At 34.5% G+C, this 19241-nt stretch overlaps 2 protein-coding genes across 12 annotated transcripts in view; one reads left to right on the plus strand and one right to left on the minus strand.

Moving 5' to 3' along the window:
- Positions 1–3104: 3104 nt before the first annotated feature.
- Positions 3105–13729, minus strand: LOC143069482 (uncharacterized). Of its 2 annotated transcripts, XM_076244135.1 has the most exons (6): positions 13636–13729; positions 13125–13157; positions 11766–11796; positions 10826–10969; positions 5842–6084; positions 3105–3301 (listed from the first exon to the last, which is right to left on the minus strand). In XM_076244135.1, the coding sequence occupies exons 2-6, from the start codon at positions 13125–13127 to the stop codon at positions 3273–3275; spliced, it is 450 nt and encodes a 149-aa protein (XP_076100250.1). In that variant the 5' UTR covers positions 13128–13157; positions 13636–13729; the 3' UTR covers positions 3105–3272. The 2 variants fall into 2 exon arrangements, with proteins under 2 accessions (XP_076100250.1, XP_076100249.1); XM_076244134.1 differs by lacking the exon at positions 13636–13729 and having other exon boundaries at positions 13125–13219.
- Positions 13730–16348: 2619 nt separating this feature from the next.
- The window catches only part of LOC143069483 (centrosomal protein of 128 kDa-like), a 34584-nt gene continuing 31691 nt past the window's right edge, over positions 16349–19241 (plus strand). For 4 of the 10 annotated variants that reach the window (XM_076244139.1, XM_076244138.1, XM_076244137.1 and 1 more), the window contains exons 1-2: positions 16350–16667; positions 18067–18134. In XM_076244139.1, the coding sequence (XP_076100254.1) occupies positions 18096–18134 (39 nt within the window). In that variant the 5' untranslated portion in view covers positions 16350–16667; positions 18067–18095. Of the gene's footprint in view, positions 16668–18066; positions 18135–19241 lie in introns of all 10 variants that reach the window. The other 6 variants (XM_076244145.1, XM_076244136.1, XM_076244141.1 and 3 more) reach the window with 6 other exon arrangements.

A 19241-nucleotide genomic window follows, 5' to 3' on the forward strand; every position in this document is an offset into this window, starting at 1 on the left:
TCATTATTTTTCATTGGGTATTAGGTGAACAATGCATTAAAATTTTAAACTAAATATAATTATTCTGTAAAAGAGACAGAAGTTGCTGAAACCATAAACTGAATGTCCACAAAGATGCCACTTTCCGTGATCCACTAAAATTCATGATCCACAGTAGATTGTAACAGATTCTTATTTAACCAAAAAACTTAATTTCTAATCAATCTTTAGAAAGCTTCTCTGTCAAATCAAATACAATTGAACCCTTAAGGCCAATTAAAATTAATTGCTAGATTTTCATCCCCGCCCGCCCCTCTGAAATCGTCCCGCCCCGATTTTTTTTATTTTGAAAAATTTACGATTTCCGGATTTTGTTCATTTCCGTTACCGGTAACCGTCAACAATTTCGTTTCATTCGAACTTCCTATTTCAAATTTCGGTTTTCATATTTCTTGTTTCGAGTACTTTAAAACCATTGTTATGTTGACAAATTCTGCTGCTCAATGATGACAATATCATCTACGGAGAATAGAGATAGATTACCAGAAGGGCATGAAATATTCGGGTTACGAGTAATACGCTGTGTCCAAGAACGCAAATCGCGGTATGTCACAATTTGGAAATTTCTGTCATTAGAAAACCGTGGATGTTTTTTTAATAAAACATTGACTTATTGTCAGCAAATTTGGGCTCTGAAAATTTCAAAAGCGCAAGAATCGTGGAACACATTGGTAGAAAAAAAAAACATAACTGGATTTTAAAGAAACTGACAAAAGCATGAACTTGTTAGATCTATGACCGTATATTGAGTTCAAAAAGTCGGCAAACATACACATTGTGTTATAGAAAGCCCTTAGATTTACCCATGGCTATTGTTTTTGTTTAAAACACCCAATACCTTAAAAGAGTCATTTAACAACTTCATGTTTTACATTGTAATTATATTTGCTTCAGTCTTGCATAACTTGAGAGTCTTAAAAGCACAACCCTACTATTACCAACACTGTTTGATTTCTCATTTCTTTCATAATACTTGTGTTCCATACCATTGCATTTGCATAATTTTACGGGGACTACAAACCATCACTTAAAAAGTAGTCCAATTTCTCCATGATTTTACTGTTTACTGGAAATAGGTTTCTAAAGTAGCAATTGCATGTAGAACAGTCGTTGCCAATCAGAGATATTTATTTAAGAATTTGAAAAATTATGTACGATTCTTTATACATGTTTACACATGTACATGGTATAAGCTAATTATAACACTTGCATATATATATATATATGAAGTTTACGTCACAAGAAGGTTTCATATTAAATAAAATTTAAAAAATAAAATCCTCCCACCTGCCCCATTTTTTTCAAAACTTTGGATGAAAATCTACTAATTAATTTTAGTTGGCCTAATAGAAAATGAGAAGCCTCTTATGTCAAATAGACTTCAAGAATTACAGTTGGTTATATATAAATGTATAGATTTTTAACTAAGAAAAAAAAAATATAATATTGCATATTCTGACTTTAGACTTTGTGAGTTAACTTTGTAAAAAGCAACTTTATACATATTTGTTATTTTGTTTGTTTAAAGGAAGCAAATTGTTTCCTATTTGTTATGCATTTTCATTTTGGTTTAGATTTGAATATCTTTTTCTAGTCATAGATATATCGGGTAGTCTACCATTTATATGGAAATAAACAATTTGAAAACAAATATTTGTGAATGATTATTTGCATCAGTACTAGAACTTAAAAGATTGGGAAATTATTCATGGTGAATAAACAGTGATAACGGATTTAAGTCAGTGAAATAGTAACCCAACAACACAAACAAAACAGTTATTTAAAAGTCAGTTGAATGAAGGTCTTCAGCAATAGCTGAATTTCAAACTATAAAATTGTGGAAAATTTGGACAAGTTGTTTTCAGATTCAGATTTAACAGAACCTAACAAAGATCTGCCAATATTACCAAATACAAATGCATACAAAACACAAACAGCCACTGATAATGTTTCTGACTTTAGATGAGCACATTAAAACATGTTACAATGTTTAACAGTCTAAGGGAGTATTAAACCTTTCGGCTGTAATATAGAAATGTAGAGAGAACACTCCATAAAACATAGTTAAGAGAAAAACACTTCAACCTATCATGTTTATATCACATTTAGCAATAAATATTTACAGGTTAAATGATACTGTATAATATATCCGTCTGATGAAATCAATGCTCACTACAATAAAAAAACAATGGCTGATATGAGGTATCCATCCATGACACAAAAAACAATGGCTGATATGAGATATCCATCCATGACACAAAAAACAATGGCTGATATGAGGTACCCATCCATGACACAAAAAACAATGGCTGATATGAGGTACCCATCCATGACACAAAAAACAATGGCTGATATAAGGTATCCATCCATGACACAAAAAACAATGGCTGATATGAGATATCCATCCATGACACAAAAAACAATGGCTGATATGAGGTACCCATCCATGACACAAAATCAGTACATGCACAACAACAAAATACACAAAAAGCAAATGAACATTGCTTTTATTACTGATCTTCGTCTTTTAGGTCACAGTGAGACCTCACACGGAGCAAGAAAACTCACCTCACTGCAAGTTTAAGCAGGCCCCTTTCACTACAAGAATGAATGTGCTGTGGTACTCTGTATATCTCTGTTTTATGCCTCACTTAGGGCCATTCTGTTTTTCTGTCTGTCTGTTCGTTCGTCTGTTTATCCATATGTCCCGCTTCTGGGTAAAGTTTTTGGTTGAGGTAGTTTTGATGACTTTGAAGTCAATGAATGAACTTGAAACTTAGTACACATGTTTCCTACGACATGATCCTTCTAATTTTAATGCCAAATTAGAGTTTTGACCCTAATTGCACCGTCCACATAAACAATGAAGATGATAGTGTGATGGGGCACCTATGTACTATGAAAATAATTTGTATTTAATTGAAAGATAGCTTTAAGTACTAATTTTAGAAATATAAAATGCTTTTTTCTTCTTGTGTACCAGGGGCATCGGTGGTCTAGTGGTCATAATCCATAAACTTTTCTGAAATGATCCTCTCATGGAGAAAGACCAAAATAAAAGAAACTTATAAGGTACTGAGATATTTTAAAAAACATTTAAAATATGTACAAAATAAAATGTGTAATAAATTAAATGACAACAATGTAAAATATTGCACTGGAATATTATTTGTCTTGAGCTGTGTTCTTTCTTCTCTATGACAAGGTTTTCCTGTTATTTCTGTATGTACTTCTCATTTTCCCACAAGGACATGGGCAAACTCTGAAAAGGAAATTGTAACAGCCATTGCATACTGTTTTAAACTGTATAAGGAAATTGAAGTGATAAATATTTGGAACAAAAACAAGGCGATATTGTTATTATTGACAATTATTTTATCTATACTAACTATCATCTGTGTTTAATCAACAAAGCCTGTACCCTCCGATATATGTCCATATCTATAACTGTTTTTTTGCCAATTTTAAGCAGAATTCCCAATGTCTTTCTTTTTTCCTACACTCCAAATTAAAACATTAAATCATATGCTTTGTGTAGGAAGGGTGCCAAACAATGTTCATGTTAGAAAACCTCTGCACTTTTATGGCCTAACCCCCTACACCCACTGTTTAAAAATGCAGGATCAGCCCTGACCTCTCTCATGTTTTGTGGGTTATTTGTAGAATTGTCTTGTGTCTGTATTGTGTGTAAAACTCTATTGGTTGGAGTTTTATACAGCTGTCTTTGTTGTCGGCTTCGTTTGTTTTAAGGTGGTTTGTCTTATTTTGATGCTGTTTTGGTGTTGTTCGTACGGCAGGCTTGTTTTGATGTATTTGTACAACTGCCATGTTTTGGTGTTGTTTGTACAACTGTTTTGTTTTGATGTTCGTACGGCTGCATTGTTTTAAAGTTGTTTGTACAAGTGTCTTGTTTTGATGTTTGAATGTTGTTCGTACTGCTTTCTTGTTATGATGTTGATTGTATAACTGTCTTGTTTTTTTGGTGTTGTTTGTACAACTGTATTGTTTGATGTTGATGGTACAACTATCTTGTTTTTATGCTATTTGCACAACTGTCTTGTTTGATACGTCTTGTTTTGGTGTTGTTGTACAACTGTCTTGTTTGATGTTGATGGTACGTGTCTTGTTTGACGTTGTTTGTACATCTGACCTGTTTTGATGTCTATACAACCGTCTTGTTTGACGTTGTTTGTACAACTGTCTTGTTTGATTTGTTTGTACAACTGTCTTGTTTTGACTTTGTCTGGAAAACTGTCTAATTTTGACGTTGTCTGTACAACTGTTTTGTTTGTAAAAATGTCCTATTTTGATGTTGTTTGTTCAACTCTCTTGTTTTATGTTGTTTGTACATCCTTTTTGTGTAAAGTTGTTTGTACATCCGTTTTGTGTGAAGTTTTTTGTACAGCGGTCATGCATTGTTGGTGTTTCTACAGCTGTTATGTTATGCTGTTATTTGTACAGCTGTCTTGTTTTGATGTCGTTTGTACAACTGTCATATTTTGTTGGTGTTTGTACAGCTGTCGTGTTTTGATGTTGTTTGTACAGCTCTCTTGTTTTGATGTTGTTTGTACAACTCTCTTGTTTTATGTTGTTTGTACATCCTTTTTGTGTAAAGTTGTTTGTACATCCGTTTTGTGTGAAGTTTTTTGTACAGCGGTCATGCATATGTTATGCTGTTATTTGTACAGCTGTCTTGTTTTGATGTCGTTTGTACAACTGTCATATTTTGTTGGTGTTTGTACAGCTGTCGTGTTTTGATGTTGTTTGTACAGCTCTCATGTTTTGATGTTGTTTGTACAGCTGTCATGTTTTGGTCTTGTTTGTACAGCTGTCTTTGTTTGTCGGCTGTCATGTTTTGATGTTGTTTGTACAGCTCTCTTTTTCTGTTGGCTGTTATGTTTAGATGGTATATGTACAGCTGTCATGTTTTGATGGTGTTTGCACAGCACTCATGTTTTGATGTCGTGTGTACAGCTGTCTTGTTTTGTCGGCTGTCATGTTTAGATGGTATATGTACAGCTGTCATGTTTTGATATTGTTTGTGTAGCTGTCATGTTTTGATGTTGTTTGTGCAGCTGTCATGTGTTGTTGATGTTTGTACAGCTCTCATGTTTTAATGTTGTTTGTACAGCTCTCTTGTTTTGATGTTATTTGTACGGCTGTCTTGTTTTGATAATTTGGTGTTGTTTGAACAGCAGTTCTCATTTGATGTTGTTTGAACAGCTGTTTTTTTTTTTTTGGTGTTGTTTGAACAGCTGTTTTTGTTTGGTGTTGTTTGTACACTTGTGTTGTTTTTAGTTTTTGTAGAACTGTCTTTTGGCTATCCTTCAATCCTTGCTCACTGTTTCGTAGTAAATGCATATTATATAATCAATAAATGAGACAGAATCCGTTAAAAACACCAAAAACCTCAAAAATTTCTGGGGCATCAGAAAAACACACAGTCTTCAACAAAAGAAACAGGTGATCTAACAATATATAAAGATCTAAATTGTCCCGAGTCTTAACATTGGTGAATAAATATAAGATCCAAGATATCCCATTTACACTAAATTCTTCTAATCAGAGGCTTATTAAGGGGGCTAGGTGCCCAGGTCCGCCTTTTATAGAGCTATATTTATCGTTAATCCAAACTTTTTACCAGATCCACCCCTTTCAAAATCCTTGATCTACATCCACATGCTGAAATATCAAAAAGAAAATAATCCCAGTTCGGAAGTATATCCAACAAAAATCGATTGCCTTTCAATTTCTTGTATGAAAAATGTCTGTCCACTACAACCCTACTTGTCTGACTCTTACCTTCATAATTAATTTGTCCGTCTCCCGTCAGATCTGCCTCTCGTATCATCTCGTCAACCTCCTCATCTCGCAGCCTCTCTCCGAGGTTAGTGAGAACATGTCGTAGCTCTGCCGCACTGATATACCCATTGCCTTCTTTGTCAAACACTCGGAATGCATCTTTTATTTCATCCTCACTGCTGATATCTCGTTGATGGCGTTTAAACATGGCGAGAAATTCTGCATATACTGCAAAACCTGTGCCTAATGATGTAAATTTTATTATTTCAAAACATATCTTGAGAAGTTCAATAGTTGGTTATGTAATGTTTATTGGTCGTTATGGTTATAAATCAAGTAGAATCTTAGTGTAACAATGTATGGTTTACGCCCGAGAAAGAGTTACACAGATTTAGACGTTTGGCGGGGAAATTAGTGGCCGGGTCGAAAGTTATAGGGGTGATCATAAGAGACTCTCTATGCTCCATAAGGGTAACATATTGAGAACACCCCTTTCAAGGAAATAGTAGTATCGACCAAGAGTATATAAGAGAGTGAGAAACGGCACTAGAGGCTGTCGGTTGGCTGTCGATGAGCTGTCATCCTTCAACTGAGCGTACGTCGGATATATTAAGTGCTAGAAGAGCCTTGATATTCAGAGGACACCTCGTACTGGGTACAGAGTGGACGTACACGTTGACAGGATCGACATAGCAGACTGTCCCACTCGGAGGACAGGCTGTACCAGCCCGTACTGTCTGGTAGTGACAGTTGTCCCACTCGGAGGACAAGTTGTTCCAGCCCGCACTGTCTGATAGTCACAAATTGTCCCACTCGGAGGACAAGTTGTATCAGACCTCTCTGTTTTGTATTGACAGACTGTCCCATTCGGAGGACAAGCTGTACCAGCTATACTGTCTATAAGTGACACATCGTCCCATCTTGAGGACAGGCTGGTTTATTGTATTATATTTGTATATATATAATTGTCCGTTGTTACTTTATTTCGACAAAGAGTCAGTGTGTATATTTTAGTTCATTGTGCATAACATAGATAGTTGTAGTTCTTAGTATTACCGTATTGTTTGTGGACAACTTGGATCCAAGTATTTACTGGAACGGACGTTTGAGATATAAACGCCTGGTTACACGTTACATATTTGGTGGCTAGCGGTTGGGATTCAAGTTGTCTATGAAATACTATTTGATTGATTGATCGGCATTTAATTTATTGTCAGTTAACATCAATGTTTACTTAAAAGATTAAAGTGAATCAACCGTAAGGCATAGTTGTAAATCACGGCTGAGTTGTAACACGAGTGTATTATTTAATTAAAATTGTTTCATTTTGATTACACTGTATTGCAATAAATATGTCGAATATTGACGATCAGATTGCTGAAATTAGTAGGCAAATACAGTCTCTTAGCGAAAGCACAATACAACATGGACAAAGTTTAATATCTACACCTAAAGATCAGGGTGTACGTCCGAAGGTTGTTGAAAATAAAGATCGATATTTTCATCCTAAGCCGGAATTAACGAAAAATCAAAGTACTGCTCATACTATTTGCTCTGGTTCGAATAATGTAAAAATTAAACCTACAAAATATGATGGCACTACTCCATGGATTGATTACTTAGCACACTTTGAGATGTGTTGCCTAGTTAATATGTGGTCTGAACACCAGAAAGGTTTGTACTTGGCCGTGTCACTGATTGGACAGGCTCAAGCAGTCCTTGGTGATTTACCAAAGGAAAAGAGACAAATATTTTCAGACCTAGTATATGCACTGGAGGAACGCTTTGCTCCATCTTGTCAAACTGAACTGTATCGTGTACAATTTAAGGAATGTCGACAAAAAGCAAGCGAGACTTTGCCGGCGTTAGGTCAGTCAGTTCGAAGACTGTCTAATCTGGCCTACCCGACTGCTCCGTTAGAATTAAGGGACACGCTCGCCAAAGAACAGTTTATAGATGCACTAGTAGACTCCGAAATGAGACTGAGAATTAAACAGTCCCGTCCAAAAGGTCTTAACGATGCTATACGGTTGGCAGTTGAGCTTGAAGCGTATAACACGGCTGAGAGCAAAACACTGAACAGTATAGGTCATTTACGACAGACTACTAGTGACGAACGGACAGACACACCTGATAATCCTGACACGACTGTTTCTATGGGACAAATGGCGATATGGATGCAGACGATTGAGAATAATTTACTGGCCATAACAAATGAGATTAAAGATTTAAAGTCCCAAAGAAAGTTCCAACGGGGGAAGATAGATAACACACACAGTAAAAGGAAAAGGGGTGGCCCTTGTTTTAATTGTGGAGAAATAGGACATTTCGCGAGAGATTGTCTCCATAATATTCAGATACCAAGTACGAAGGGAACAAATAAGAATGATTTTATTACGGAAGGTACGGTTAAAACACTAAAGTATGAACTTACGTCTCCAAATAATGACAAAGACGCTGTTGTTTCAGCATCAGCGGATGCAGGAATGTTTGTCGAGTTGAACATTCAAGATGTACCAGCCACGTTTGTGGTTGATACTGGGGCTACATTCACTTTGGTCTCTTCAAGAGTGTATGATTTAATGTCTGACTTGTGAGGCCACATTTGAGTGAAACTAGTTCACAGATTAAGTCCGTCAGTGACAAGTATCTAAGTCATCGAGGTAAAGGTAGTTTTAAAATTGATTTTGGTAAAGAGAAGTTTACATTAGAGGCCGTTGTAACTGACCTACAAGTCGATGGTATTCTAGGTTTAGACTTCATGAAGAAAAATAAGTGTCTGATTGACGTGTCTGCTACCGTATTACACATCGATAACGTTAAGGTCCCCCTATGTGTTCAAGGTACCAAAATTAGAAATACTGATGTCCATAGAAAATCTTGTCGGTTAACATCAGACACACAGTCAAAAACGGACCGTGATTGTTTTAAGAGAGAACAAAGTCAGGTAAACCTAGTTACAAGTAAGATGTCAGACATAGGTAAAGACTTGGCTTTAAATGAGTTACAGTCAAATGACTCGGACCTTAAACTTGTTAAGCGGTGGCTGACAGAGGGTCAAAAGCCACAGTACAGTGAGGTATCAGGTAAAGGATACTCTATAAGGTCATTATGGAGTCAGTTTGGTTGTTTAGAGGTCCATGATGACGTAGTAGTTAGACGCCACGTTGACCGGGAACGGAATATTGTGAAATTACAAGCGGTAATTCCTATGTCGGAGCGCAAGCAAGTATTAGAATACTGTCATGACACAGACTATGCTGGTCACTTAGGTACGCATAAGACTCGAGAGAAGATATGTCAGTCTTACTATTGGCCTGGTATACAGTCTGATGTTAGGGCATATGTCGCTAGTTGTGCTAAGTGTTATAAGAGAAAACGCCCAATGAAAAGGAAACGTATCTCGTGGAGATTAGAGGATAATGGTCGTCACGATAGTAAGAGACCAACTTGTATGGCTGATAATGTAAATAAGTAAATTTCGGATTATGTATAAATATTGTTGAATTAAATTGTGTAATTTTAAATGTATCATGCGGGACGCATGTAGATTGAGGCGTGGGTTATGTAATGTTTATTGGTCGTTATGGTTATAAATCAAGTAGAATCTTAGTGTAACAATGTATGGTTTACGCCCGAGAAAGAGTTACACAGATTTAGACGTTTGGCGGGGAAATTAGTGGCCGGGTCGAAAGTTATAGGGGTGATCATAAGAGACTCTCTATGCTCCATAAGGGTAACATATTGAGAACACCCCTTTCAAGGAAATAGTAGTATCGACCAAGAGTATATAAGAGAGTGAGAAACGGCACTAGAGGCTGTCGGTCGGCTGTCGATGAGCTGTCATCCTTCAACTGAGCGTACGTCGGATATATTAAGTGCTAGAAGAGCCTTGATATTCAGAGGACACCTCGTACTGGGTACAGAGTGGACGTACACGTTGACAGGATCGACATAGCAGACTGTCCCACTCGGAGGACAGGCTGTACCAGCCCGTACTGTCTGGTAGTGACAGTTGTCCCACTCGGAGGACAAGTTGTTCCAGCCCGCACTGTCTGATAGTGACAGATTGTCCCACTCGGAGGACAAGTTGTATCAGACCTCTCTGTTTTGTATTGACAGACTGTCCCATTCGGAGGACAAGCTGTACCAGCTATACTGTCTATAAGTGACACATCGTCCCATCTTGAGGACAGGCTGGTTTATTGTATTATATTTGTATATATATAATTGTCCGTTGTTACTTTATTTCGACAAAGAGTCAGTGTGTATATTTTAGTTCATTGTGCATAACATAGATAGTTGTAGTTCTTAGTATTACCGTATTGTTTGTGGACAACTTGGATCCAAGTATTTACTGGAACGGACGTTTGAGATATAAACACGTTACAGTTATATAAACATTTACTTAGTATTAATATTCCATTAAATCTACACTAGGAATATCGCTAAATTAAGCTTTATAGGGAATCTCTTGATGACGATTTTAAAATCTAGACCAGGAGCCTCTGGCCTTTGTTAAACTTGTATGTTAGTTAATTTTAGTTCATTGGTATATGTTTTGGAGTTCAGTGTGACGTCCATCATCACTGAACTAGTACACATTTTTGTTTAGGGGTTAACTGAAGCCCGCCTGAGCCCTCCGTTTCGCGGCGGGATTTTCTCGCTGTGTATTCATTTGGTGGCCTGGTGCTATTTTTTGCTTTGATCGGGTTGTTGTCTCATTCTCCATTACACATTTCCATTCTCAATTTTATTGTATCTCAAAAAAAAATATTCCTCATAAGTCAGATATTTCGTGGAAGAAAAATATTGAAGTTACGACCAAATGAGAGCAGATTTAAGAGCGCATGCCATTCACGAATGAATTGGATAATTTCTAATATTGAGATCTATTTACGCCAATTCGTTGTTTTTTTCTATAGAAAATCACAAAATAACAGCATCGATTTCAAGTACCCCCTGATTAAAAGAGTTAACACACCTCTGACATCAACCTCCCGAATCATCAGTTGTACTTCTTCCTCCGAAGGATTAAGGCCTAATGATCGTACTGCCTGTCCAACTTTATCATTTGCAATTTTGCCTTCATTTTTCAGATCAAATAGTGTGAAGGCTTCACGAACCTCTGAAAAGAAAGGTTATTGCAACTTTGAAAAAGTTAACAGACTTTGTCATTGTGGATCTAACCTGCATTTTTTAAATATAATTAAGTAAAATACATCTATAAAAATGAAAATAAATATGCAACTGATTCCCAAAACCGCTGCCGAATTTATTTTATCCATTATATTAATTACCAGCGGCAAATATTACACGATCTTCGGAACTACAATTGAAGATATCCTGTGCTGTTATAGACTATCAAGCAGTGTTGAATTATCTACGTGCTTTTCACAAGGTACCACTGCGCAGGAATACATGCCATCCTACTTGACAGATTGTTTTCCGCAAAGTTTCTAAAATTCTATCCAATCTTGCAGCGTTTACACTTCCACATAAATACAGAAAATACCAATTTTGAAGTATTTGGTTAAACATGGCTGTGCTTCAAACCAAGGAACCCTCTCCCTTTTCCCCATCTCGTACTCATGGCGAGACGGGTATGCAACTAAGAAACCATTCAGTCTCTTACGATTATGAGCCATTTGAAACTAATATAAACGAAATGAAACAGGCCAATTTACTCATTTAATATGTATTAATTTGTACAGAGAACTTGATATAGAAATGCACGAATCTCCAGGAAAAGTTCAAATTAGTGGCAAAAATATAGCATATGAAATAGGTTTCATCAAATTCAAGATAGTGTATATATGGTACTTTTTTTTTTGAAAAAGTAGTTGTTATTAACTTGTGTGACCTCTGTTTCGAACATCTATATATAGTGGGTTGAAAAAACTATCACTGTTTTAAATTCCTACCTTTTAATTGTTCATCGGAAAGTTTATCACCCTGCAAAAGTCAAGATTTTTTATATACTATTCTTCAATTTAGAATGATACATTGAAATTAATTAAAGACATAAACACTGACGTAGGAATCAGGGTTAAGGCCGGGTCCAACTATATATCCCCTTTCAAAATTAGAGGAGGAGAAAACTTTGTTACTATACTACTGCTTGATAATAGTTGTGATCTATATATTTTAATTTGGAGTGTATCTATTCATGTTAATGCTTATTTTGATCGTGTTGTATTTTGTATTGTACTTGTTTTGGACTCGAATTGTATGGTCTTTATCACCAGGAGTGTGTTTCATTTGGATTCAGACATTTCTCGATTTGTCGAATTTATTTCGGTAGAATTTCACTTTTTTCCTTCTAAGTGGAACATGCAAATACAGGGGAAATTGTTATTATATCGTTTTATCCTTCAGGTATTTTTCTACATTGTAGCTTAAGGGGTGCAAAATATAAAGGATCCTATCTTATATAGCATGCATATTCACCTGATAAAGATTTTATATTAAAAAATGTTGGTATTTATCACTTACATACATATATGATTGTTATGTCAATATCCAGTATCCGTTTTATCTTAAATGTTCTTGATAAACTGATGTCCTTAAATATACAATATTCGTATACAGTGTCGGAAAATAATGAAATTTATTTGACGACCTTTAGAAATAGCCTAAGAAAAAACAAGGCTCTCCGAGCTTTTCATTCTCCTGTTTCGTAGCAAGTACAAATGCATTTTATATTTTTCGATATATATTCGATTGCAGAATAGATATAAATAAAAATCAAGTAAAACAATCTGGACATAGATAGATTCAGAAAAAAAATCCATATACATTTGTATCATAATTTATTTCTATCCCTTATAGTGTGGAGACCTTACATGAAACATTGTCACGTATATCACCTGAGATCTCTTGGATATACTAGACATTTATGAGGGTCTTCAAGAAGTCTCTACAATTCTGTGTTCTTTATTTTCTTATTCAATATCCCTCAATTCTATATATTTTTGCCAATTATTCTCTTTTTCTATTAAATGTTTTTCTATGTTGTTGGCCTACTATATATGTAGTATAAGTCCATTATTCTCATTCATTATGTTATGATTTACTTTGCGTCAAAACTTGTTCATTCCATATTCCGTAGATTTTAACTATCTTTAACATGTTTAATACAAACATGGAAGGATCTGAACCCTCTTCTTCCAAAGTGAACGTCGAGTCTCACCCTTTTATTTGTGGACCCTTCGCTTAAAGGGCTTTCTCTTTTTGGAAATCATGGATTCATCCGCTTGTTGAAAAATTGAAATTATACATACCATGACACCTGGTCTATCAACATATATCTAATCCTGAAATGTACCGAAACACACCGAGTGAATTCCACACAATTAAAATGTGCATTGTGATATTCATATCAGACACCGATTTAGTTAAATAATGTACGTATATCTAAACTTATACAACTTAACTTAATGTATTACAGATATTGATGACCAGTTTTTGTAATCAGCATTGCTCAGGTATACCTTAGACATGTTAGAAGCACTTTTCCATCAACTAAATAGTTTATTGCAAAATATGGATTGTATGCTGTACCAGTATGCAATAAACATGCAGATAACATGCAGATGCATAAGATTGGGTGTAAACGATTGAAGCCATGTATAAATTACAGATAGCTTATATCTAATATTGTCTTCGTTTTTACTTTCCGTAGTAAATTAACATTATTTATGATTGTAGGTATTCCTTTTGAAATATGAGTTCATATGAATGAATAATAGTTATATTAAGTATTTATTGTACAATGAAAAAAGGAAATCTTACCTGTTCGACTTATAGCAGAGCTTTATCCATTAATATCTTGACAATGATAACCAGAGACAGATAGCCATGGTCAAAGTTCATTAACTGATACAGGGATGTAAAACTGTAATGTGTAACAGTTTTATCAATTTCCTTCTCCATATTTTGTTTGATTTTTACATAGAAGCACATCTGATACTTATCAAAAGCTAATGGTTTTGCTGGGTACGTGTTGGAGACGCTGCACAGAAAAATGATTCCGTGCCACAATCGTTATATTGAAGATGGAGTGTCCTTTGAAAAACTCCGTATAATTCTAGTCCCAGTTGCCGTCTGATAAAATGGACCCTTTTTACCCTTCAACACAACAATGTGAAATCTGCAAATTTGTGGAAGATGGGTTCTTCCCTCGACGGGATTCGAACTAATGTAATGGGATGTCGAGACAACTCCACTGTGTCCAGCGCTGTACACCACTCGACCACCTAGACTGAACTAAAAATTCAGCTTTATGAACCCTAGTGTTACCTTTCCTCGTCATTAGAATCTAGAGTTGTATACCACAGTACATACTATATTAGGCATGAAGATGGAATAGATTGCAGATTAGCTATATTATCTATCGTAAAATTTGTGAATTATCGTAAAAAAAACTAAGATGCAGTAACAGACTGAATAATTATTTGATAAAAAATAAGTTCGTCTAAACAAGTATCAACAGTGGCGGATCCAGAAATGTTCATAAGTGGGGGCCCACTGACTGACCTAAGAGGGGGCCCGCTCCAGTCACGCTTCAGTAATTCCCTATATAAGCAACCAAATTTTTTCCCAAAAGGGGGGCCCGGGCCCCCTTGCCCCCCTAAATCCGCCTCTGAATTCAACTCTACGACAAATCCATACATTGCATGGACCACCAGAGGTATTTAAATAGAAGTTTATGTGGATGACGATAAAATGTACGCTTTCTTTCAGAAGATAAAAAAATCGACTGATTTTGACGAATCACATTAAATCATTTCCAAAAAATGACGGTAACGATAATTATTTGAGACTTCTGACGAATCACGATAAGGATATTTTGACGAATCACGGTAAAATTTAAACCAATTAGACGCTAACGGTAGCCGAAAATGCCCCCTCGAAATGACGCCTGCCGGTAAAGGACATTTACTACCCTCGTATATCATGTACAGCGCAGACAAGGAAAAAAATATGTAAGTCTAAAGATTTGCACAATGATACTAATATAAGATTTTTTTTATCTTTATTATGGTAATATACGAAGATGATGTTTAAGGTGGTATGGGTGTCTTTCGCCATCTTGGATTGTAAAAAAAACCAGATAACCTAAGGTCCAGATTTTCAATTGAGTTAGCAAAATTTGCATGCAGGAATGCAGATGACTAATGTGAATATCATCTTAAAGAACAGAATATATATTATTATAACTTGTAAATATTAATGCTGGTAAAAGTGTAGATTATTTTTATTTGATTCTTAATTTTTTGAAATTGGCATTTTAAGGGTAACTCTGAAATAGTGCATTTTCTGATGGAATCTACATGGCATTTTGCAATTTTGTTTTCTAATGTACGGTAACCCAAGGAGGTTATATGAGAAGGAGAGAGGACGAAAGACGATAATTACACATAAAATGTTACCGCCTTTTCGGAAAGTGGGTGTTAATTAGTTGAGATCGATTCGGTCGCAGAGGGAGAGTATATATATGTCCTAATTACACATCCGAGTAAAAACGGAAACACCTGAAATGTTATAAACCGACCAAGATCTGAGAATTTGATGTAGAAATACTTTGCATACAGAGGTGGATTTAGGGGGGGCAAGGGGGCCCGGGCCCCCCTTTTTGGGAAAAAAATTGGTTGCTTATATAGGGAATCATTGAAGCGTGACTGGAGCGGGCCCCCTCTTAGGTCAGTCAGGGGCCCCCACTTGTAAATTTCTGGATCCGCCACTGGCATCTGCAAGACGAACGACTTGACCGACCTGATTTGATTCGTAACGGCTTACTATGTATGGGATTAAAATTAATCACATAAAACTTTCACAAAAATATGTAGGAGAAATGTCCGAAAATAAAAGATGGACACACATCTTCTGTTTTATATATATCGTTATTAACAAATTGCCATCGGCTTTTCAATTGCTTTTACTATTTCAAGTCTATAAGAGTCAATTATAATTATGACATTCTTCCTTCGCTTGGGGAACATTACTGAAATGTGTCACCATTTTACACCTAGCTTTATATCGTTTTAAGTATATTGACAAATATAATACTTCCCGTGTTAAAATTTGCAAAAGAATTATCACAAATCCCGTCAATAAGAGACCGTTGTATTTGTATCTTAATTTAACTTGTTTTTCGGTTCATGATGAAACTGTCGTTTGGCCAATCATGGTTAAGTTTACAAAATCGACGGCAGGTGCTCGATGGCGGTCTCCGATGTAAACAAAACATGCCTGAACTGATCGATCGACAATAATCTTTTGTCCGTAGCATCCTAAAAACCTTTGCCCAAACTAAACATATTAAAATATGAATCTTAAATTGAAATTTGATTTTTATCTATGATAAATTTAAATTTTACTCATGTCTGTGTTTAAATGAATTAAATACGGGTTTTTCAAATTAATTTTTTTTACTGTCATGGATATAAATTTCTAATTAAGATATAGATATGATTAATGACATTTTACCTATAGTCTGTAATTAGATTGATTAATTAGAGAGTAAGGTGTGAATTGTATATTTAATTAATCCTATTGATTGTTAATTAAGTTTATGACAATTATCTGATCAATGTTTGTTACTGAACTGCCACCATACGTGAACAAGATCGGGCATGCAAGATTCAACAATTTGTAGTGACGAGACGGTGTACAAAATTGAAGGTGGGATTTAGAATATTATTATCTATGAACATATACTGATTTCGGGATGTAGTTATCATGTTTGTTGCATTTAGTTGACTTTGGATACAATTTTACTGTTTTATGGTGCCTAATTTGGAGAAAATATATGAAATATATAGGTAAGGAAATGAAAATAAAGTTATACACCATTATATTTGATGATGTACATTTATATAATGACTGTTATATTCAAACCATAGTGTAGAATTTAGATTTTAAAGCTGCAAAATAAACAAATGATAAAGACAAATGAATTCTTTCTACATGTACTAGTATAATGGATATCCAGGAATGGCTAGCATGGAATGTAAACAAAAGAATGTTACCAGGATGCCTTACAATGTCTTGGTGATGGTTTGAATGAAACTTTGGTTTTCTAGGTGGAATTATCTTAAAAACATGATATATGTACATGATGTATGCAAAGCATCACAGAATAATTTTTTTTTTTAATATTGGAGATGGTTGAAACATGTACATGCAATAGTAAACATGTATAAGTTGACCTGATTAATTTTCACATGTCTTGTAGTCATATTTGATACACATTTCCTATCTAAAATTTGTAAACAGGCAATACTAGGACATATTCAGTCTTTAGTACATTGTATGTACTATTAACATTTGTGTTAGTAGAAATAGTTCCATGAAAACTGACAATGCATGAAGGCTTCGAAATTTTTTCATTCTGATCTCGAGGTCTATATGTTTATTATTTATTTGTGGTATTTCTAGTCCTGAATCTACATGCACATGTACATGTACCTAATTAAAAAAGAAAGATGGACAAAAAGGTGTTCCTCCACTATTCACTGTTTGATTTTCAAAATCTGAGTATGAAACAAGACCTCAAATAATCCAAGTAAAATGAAAAAAAAAAAACAAGTAGATCTTGGTCACAGCCTAAAGTTCAACTATATTATTAAACATGTTGAACGTAAGATGGCTCCATAGCCTTGATACATGTACATTTTCTAATAAAAGCTTAAGCCCATATTGCTAAGATGTATACAATATGTAATAATCAGTTTATGAATACAAAATGTCCCAAAAACATAATAGTAATATTAAAACCTTTACACCAAAAATTAAAGAAATATGTCCAAAAAATGTGTGATTTCTGGATTTTGAAAAGCATCATTAAAAATGTCATGTACATTGTATGTAGGGTACTGGTACATCATGTTTAAAAATATCTAGTGAAGATGTCCATTTGTACAATGCAGTTTCCTCTGTCTTGACGAATAATATTCTCTCCTGGCTCTTTAAGTATAAGTTGTTATAAATTTAATTTGAATAATATTCATGATATTCACAAAATTTCACATGACATTTTAGAAGCAAATCTCACTTAAAAAATGTAGTTGAAACACTATGTTTCTCATTGTTGATGGTTTAATCAACAAAAAATATGTCAACAGTTATATTTGTCTAAATACATTACATGCTAATTGTTCCAACATACATGTATATTTAAGACCTAATACATAATTTACATTTTTATTGTTTTGCTTACAGATTTGATATGAACCACAGAATGACATAAAATGGATGACAGAGTTCACAGATTAACAGATAATTTACAGGTATAATCTAGGTCATTTTCATAAATATACAGGTACATATTACTAAATATACATATAGAAACATATAATTAGATAAAGGAACAAGCAATTGCCACTCATACCACATCTTCCTACATGTATATCTAAGAATTGTTTCAACAAAAACTTCAGTACATATTAAATTGGTGTTCCTACAATGTCCTATGTGCATTTGATAAGGAATGCAAGATGCATGTGCTTCTGTAATATCCATAAAAAGACCCAAAAAAATGGTAGAATAAAGATAATAATATTTCACTCTGTTCATGACAACTTTGATTTATAACCTGGATTCAGAAGAACCTCAATTAAGTTAAAGTTACTCCAACTCAAACTTACAAAGAATTAAGAAATAAGGATTTTAAAACATTTTAAAGACCTTCCTGTAACTTTTATGATACATAATAACAATGAAATTATGAAAGCAATGCAGTATTTAATACATTTATACATGTACAACAATGTAGATACGCTTTTTCTCCAGTACTCTTTGGACAAATTTTCTGCATAAAAGTAACATGAATTTCTTTTCTCTCACATCTACTTGTAAGTTAGGTCATTTAGGTAGGGTGATTGAATCCATTGTTGTTTCCAATTCTTCTTTTAACTTTAAATCAGTGAGATTTGGTGTTAGATGTAAAAAAGTATAACAAAAATCCCTAACCCCCAATGTAAATTTTTAATCCACCAAAAAAACGAGTGGAAAACAATTGTCATATTCCTGAGAAAGAAAATGGTCGGTTTAACCTGGTTTTATAGCTACATTTAGCTAAACCTCTCACTTGTAGGTCAATTCTTTGATATCAGTTTATTTAGAAATTTTGAAAACTGGGATCACTTTTTCATAGACATTTAACTGATAGTACTGACACAAAAATGGACCACCACAGACCTCACATCTGCATTTATTTTTTGTTTCATTGGTTCCCTACTTACAACAGAATTAATTTCTGGTTATGATATTTAAGCATCATATAGTCACATACTCAATTTATAAATTATTGAGGAACATTTGTGCAATTATTTACCATTTACAAATTGTAATTTACAATTTATAAATGGTAAATAATTGCACAAATGTTCACAGTA

Source organism: Mytilus galloprovincialis, chromosome 3 (assembly GCF_965363235.1).
Source record: "Mytilus galloprovincialis chromosome 3, xbMytGall1.hap1.1, whole genome shotgun sequence".
Taxonomy (NCBI): domain Eukaryota; kingdom Metazoa; phylum Mollusca; class Bivalvia; order Mytilida; family Mytilidae; genus Mytilus; species Mytilus galloprovincialis.

Bases quoted from the DNA above. Each gene is read 5' to 3' on its own strand.
- LOC143069482 (XM_076244135.1), bottom strand. The intron at 10,970-11,765 runs GTAGGAATTTAA...CTTTCTTTTCAG, and splicing joins TTCCGATGAACAATTAAAAG to AGGTTCGTGAAGCCTTCACA. The intron at 3,302-5,841 runs GTAAGAGTCAGA...TTTCCTTTTCAG, and splicing joins CGGACAAATTAATTATGAAG to AGTTTGCCCATGTCCTTGTG.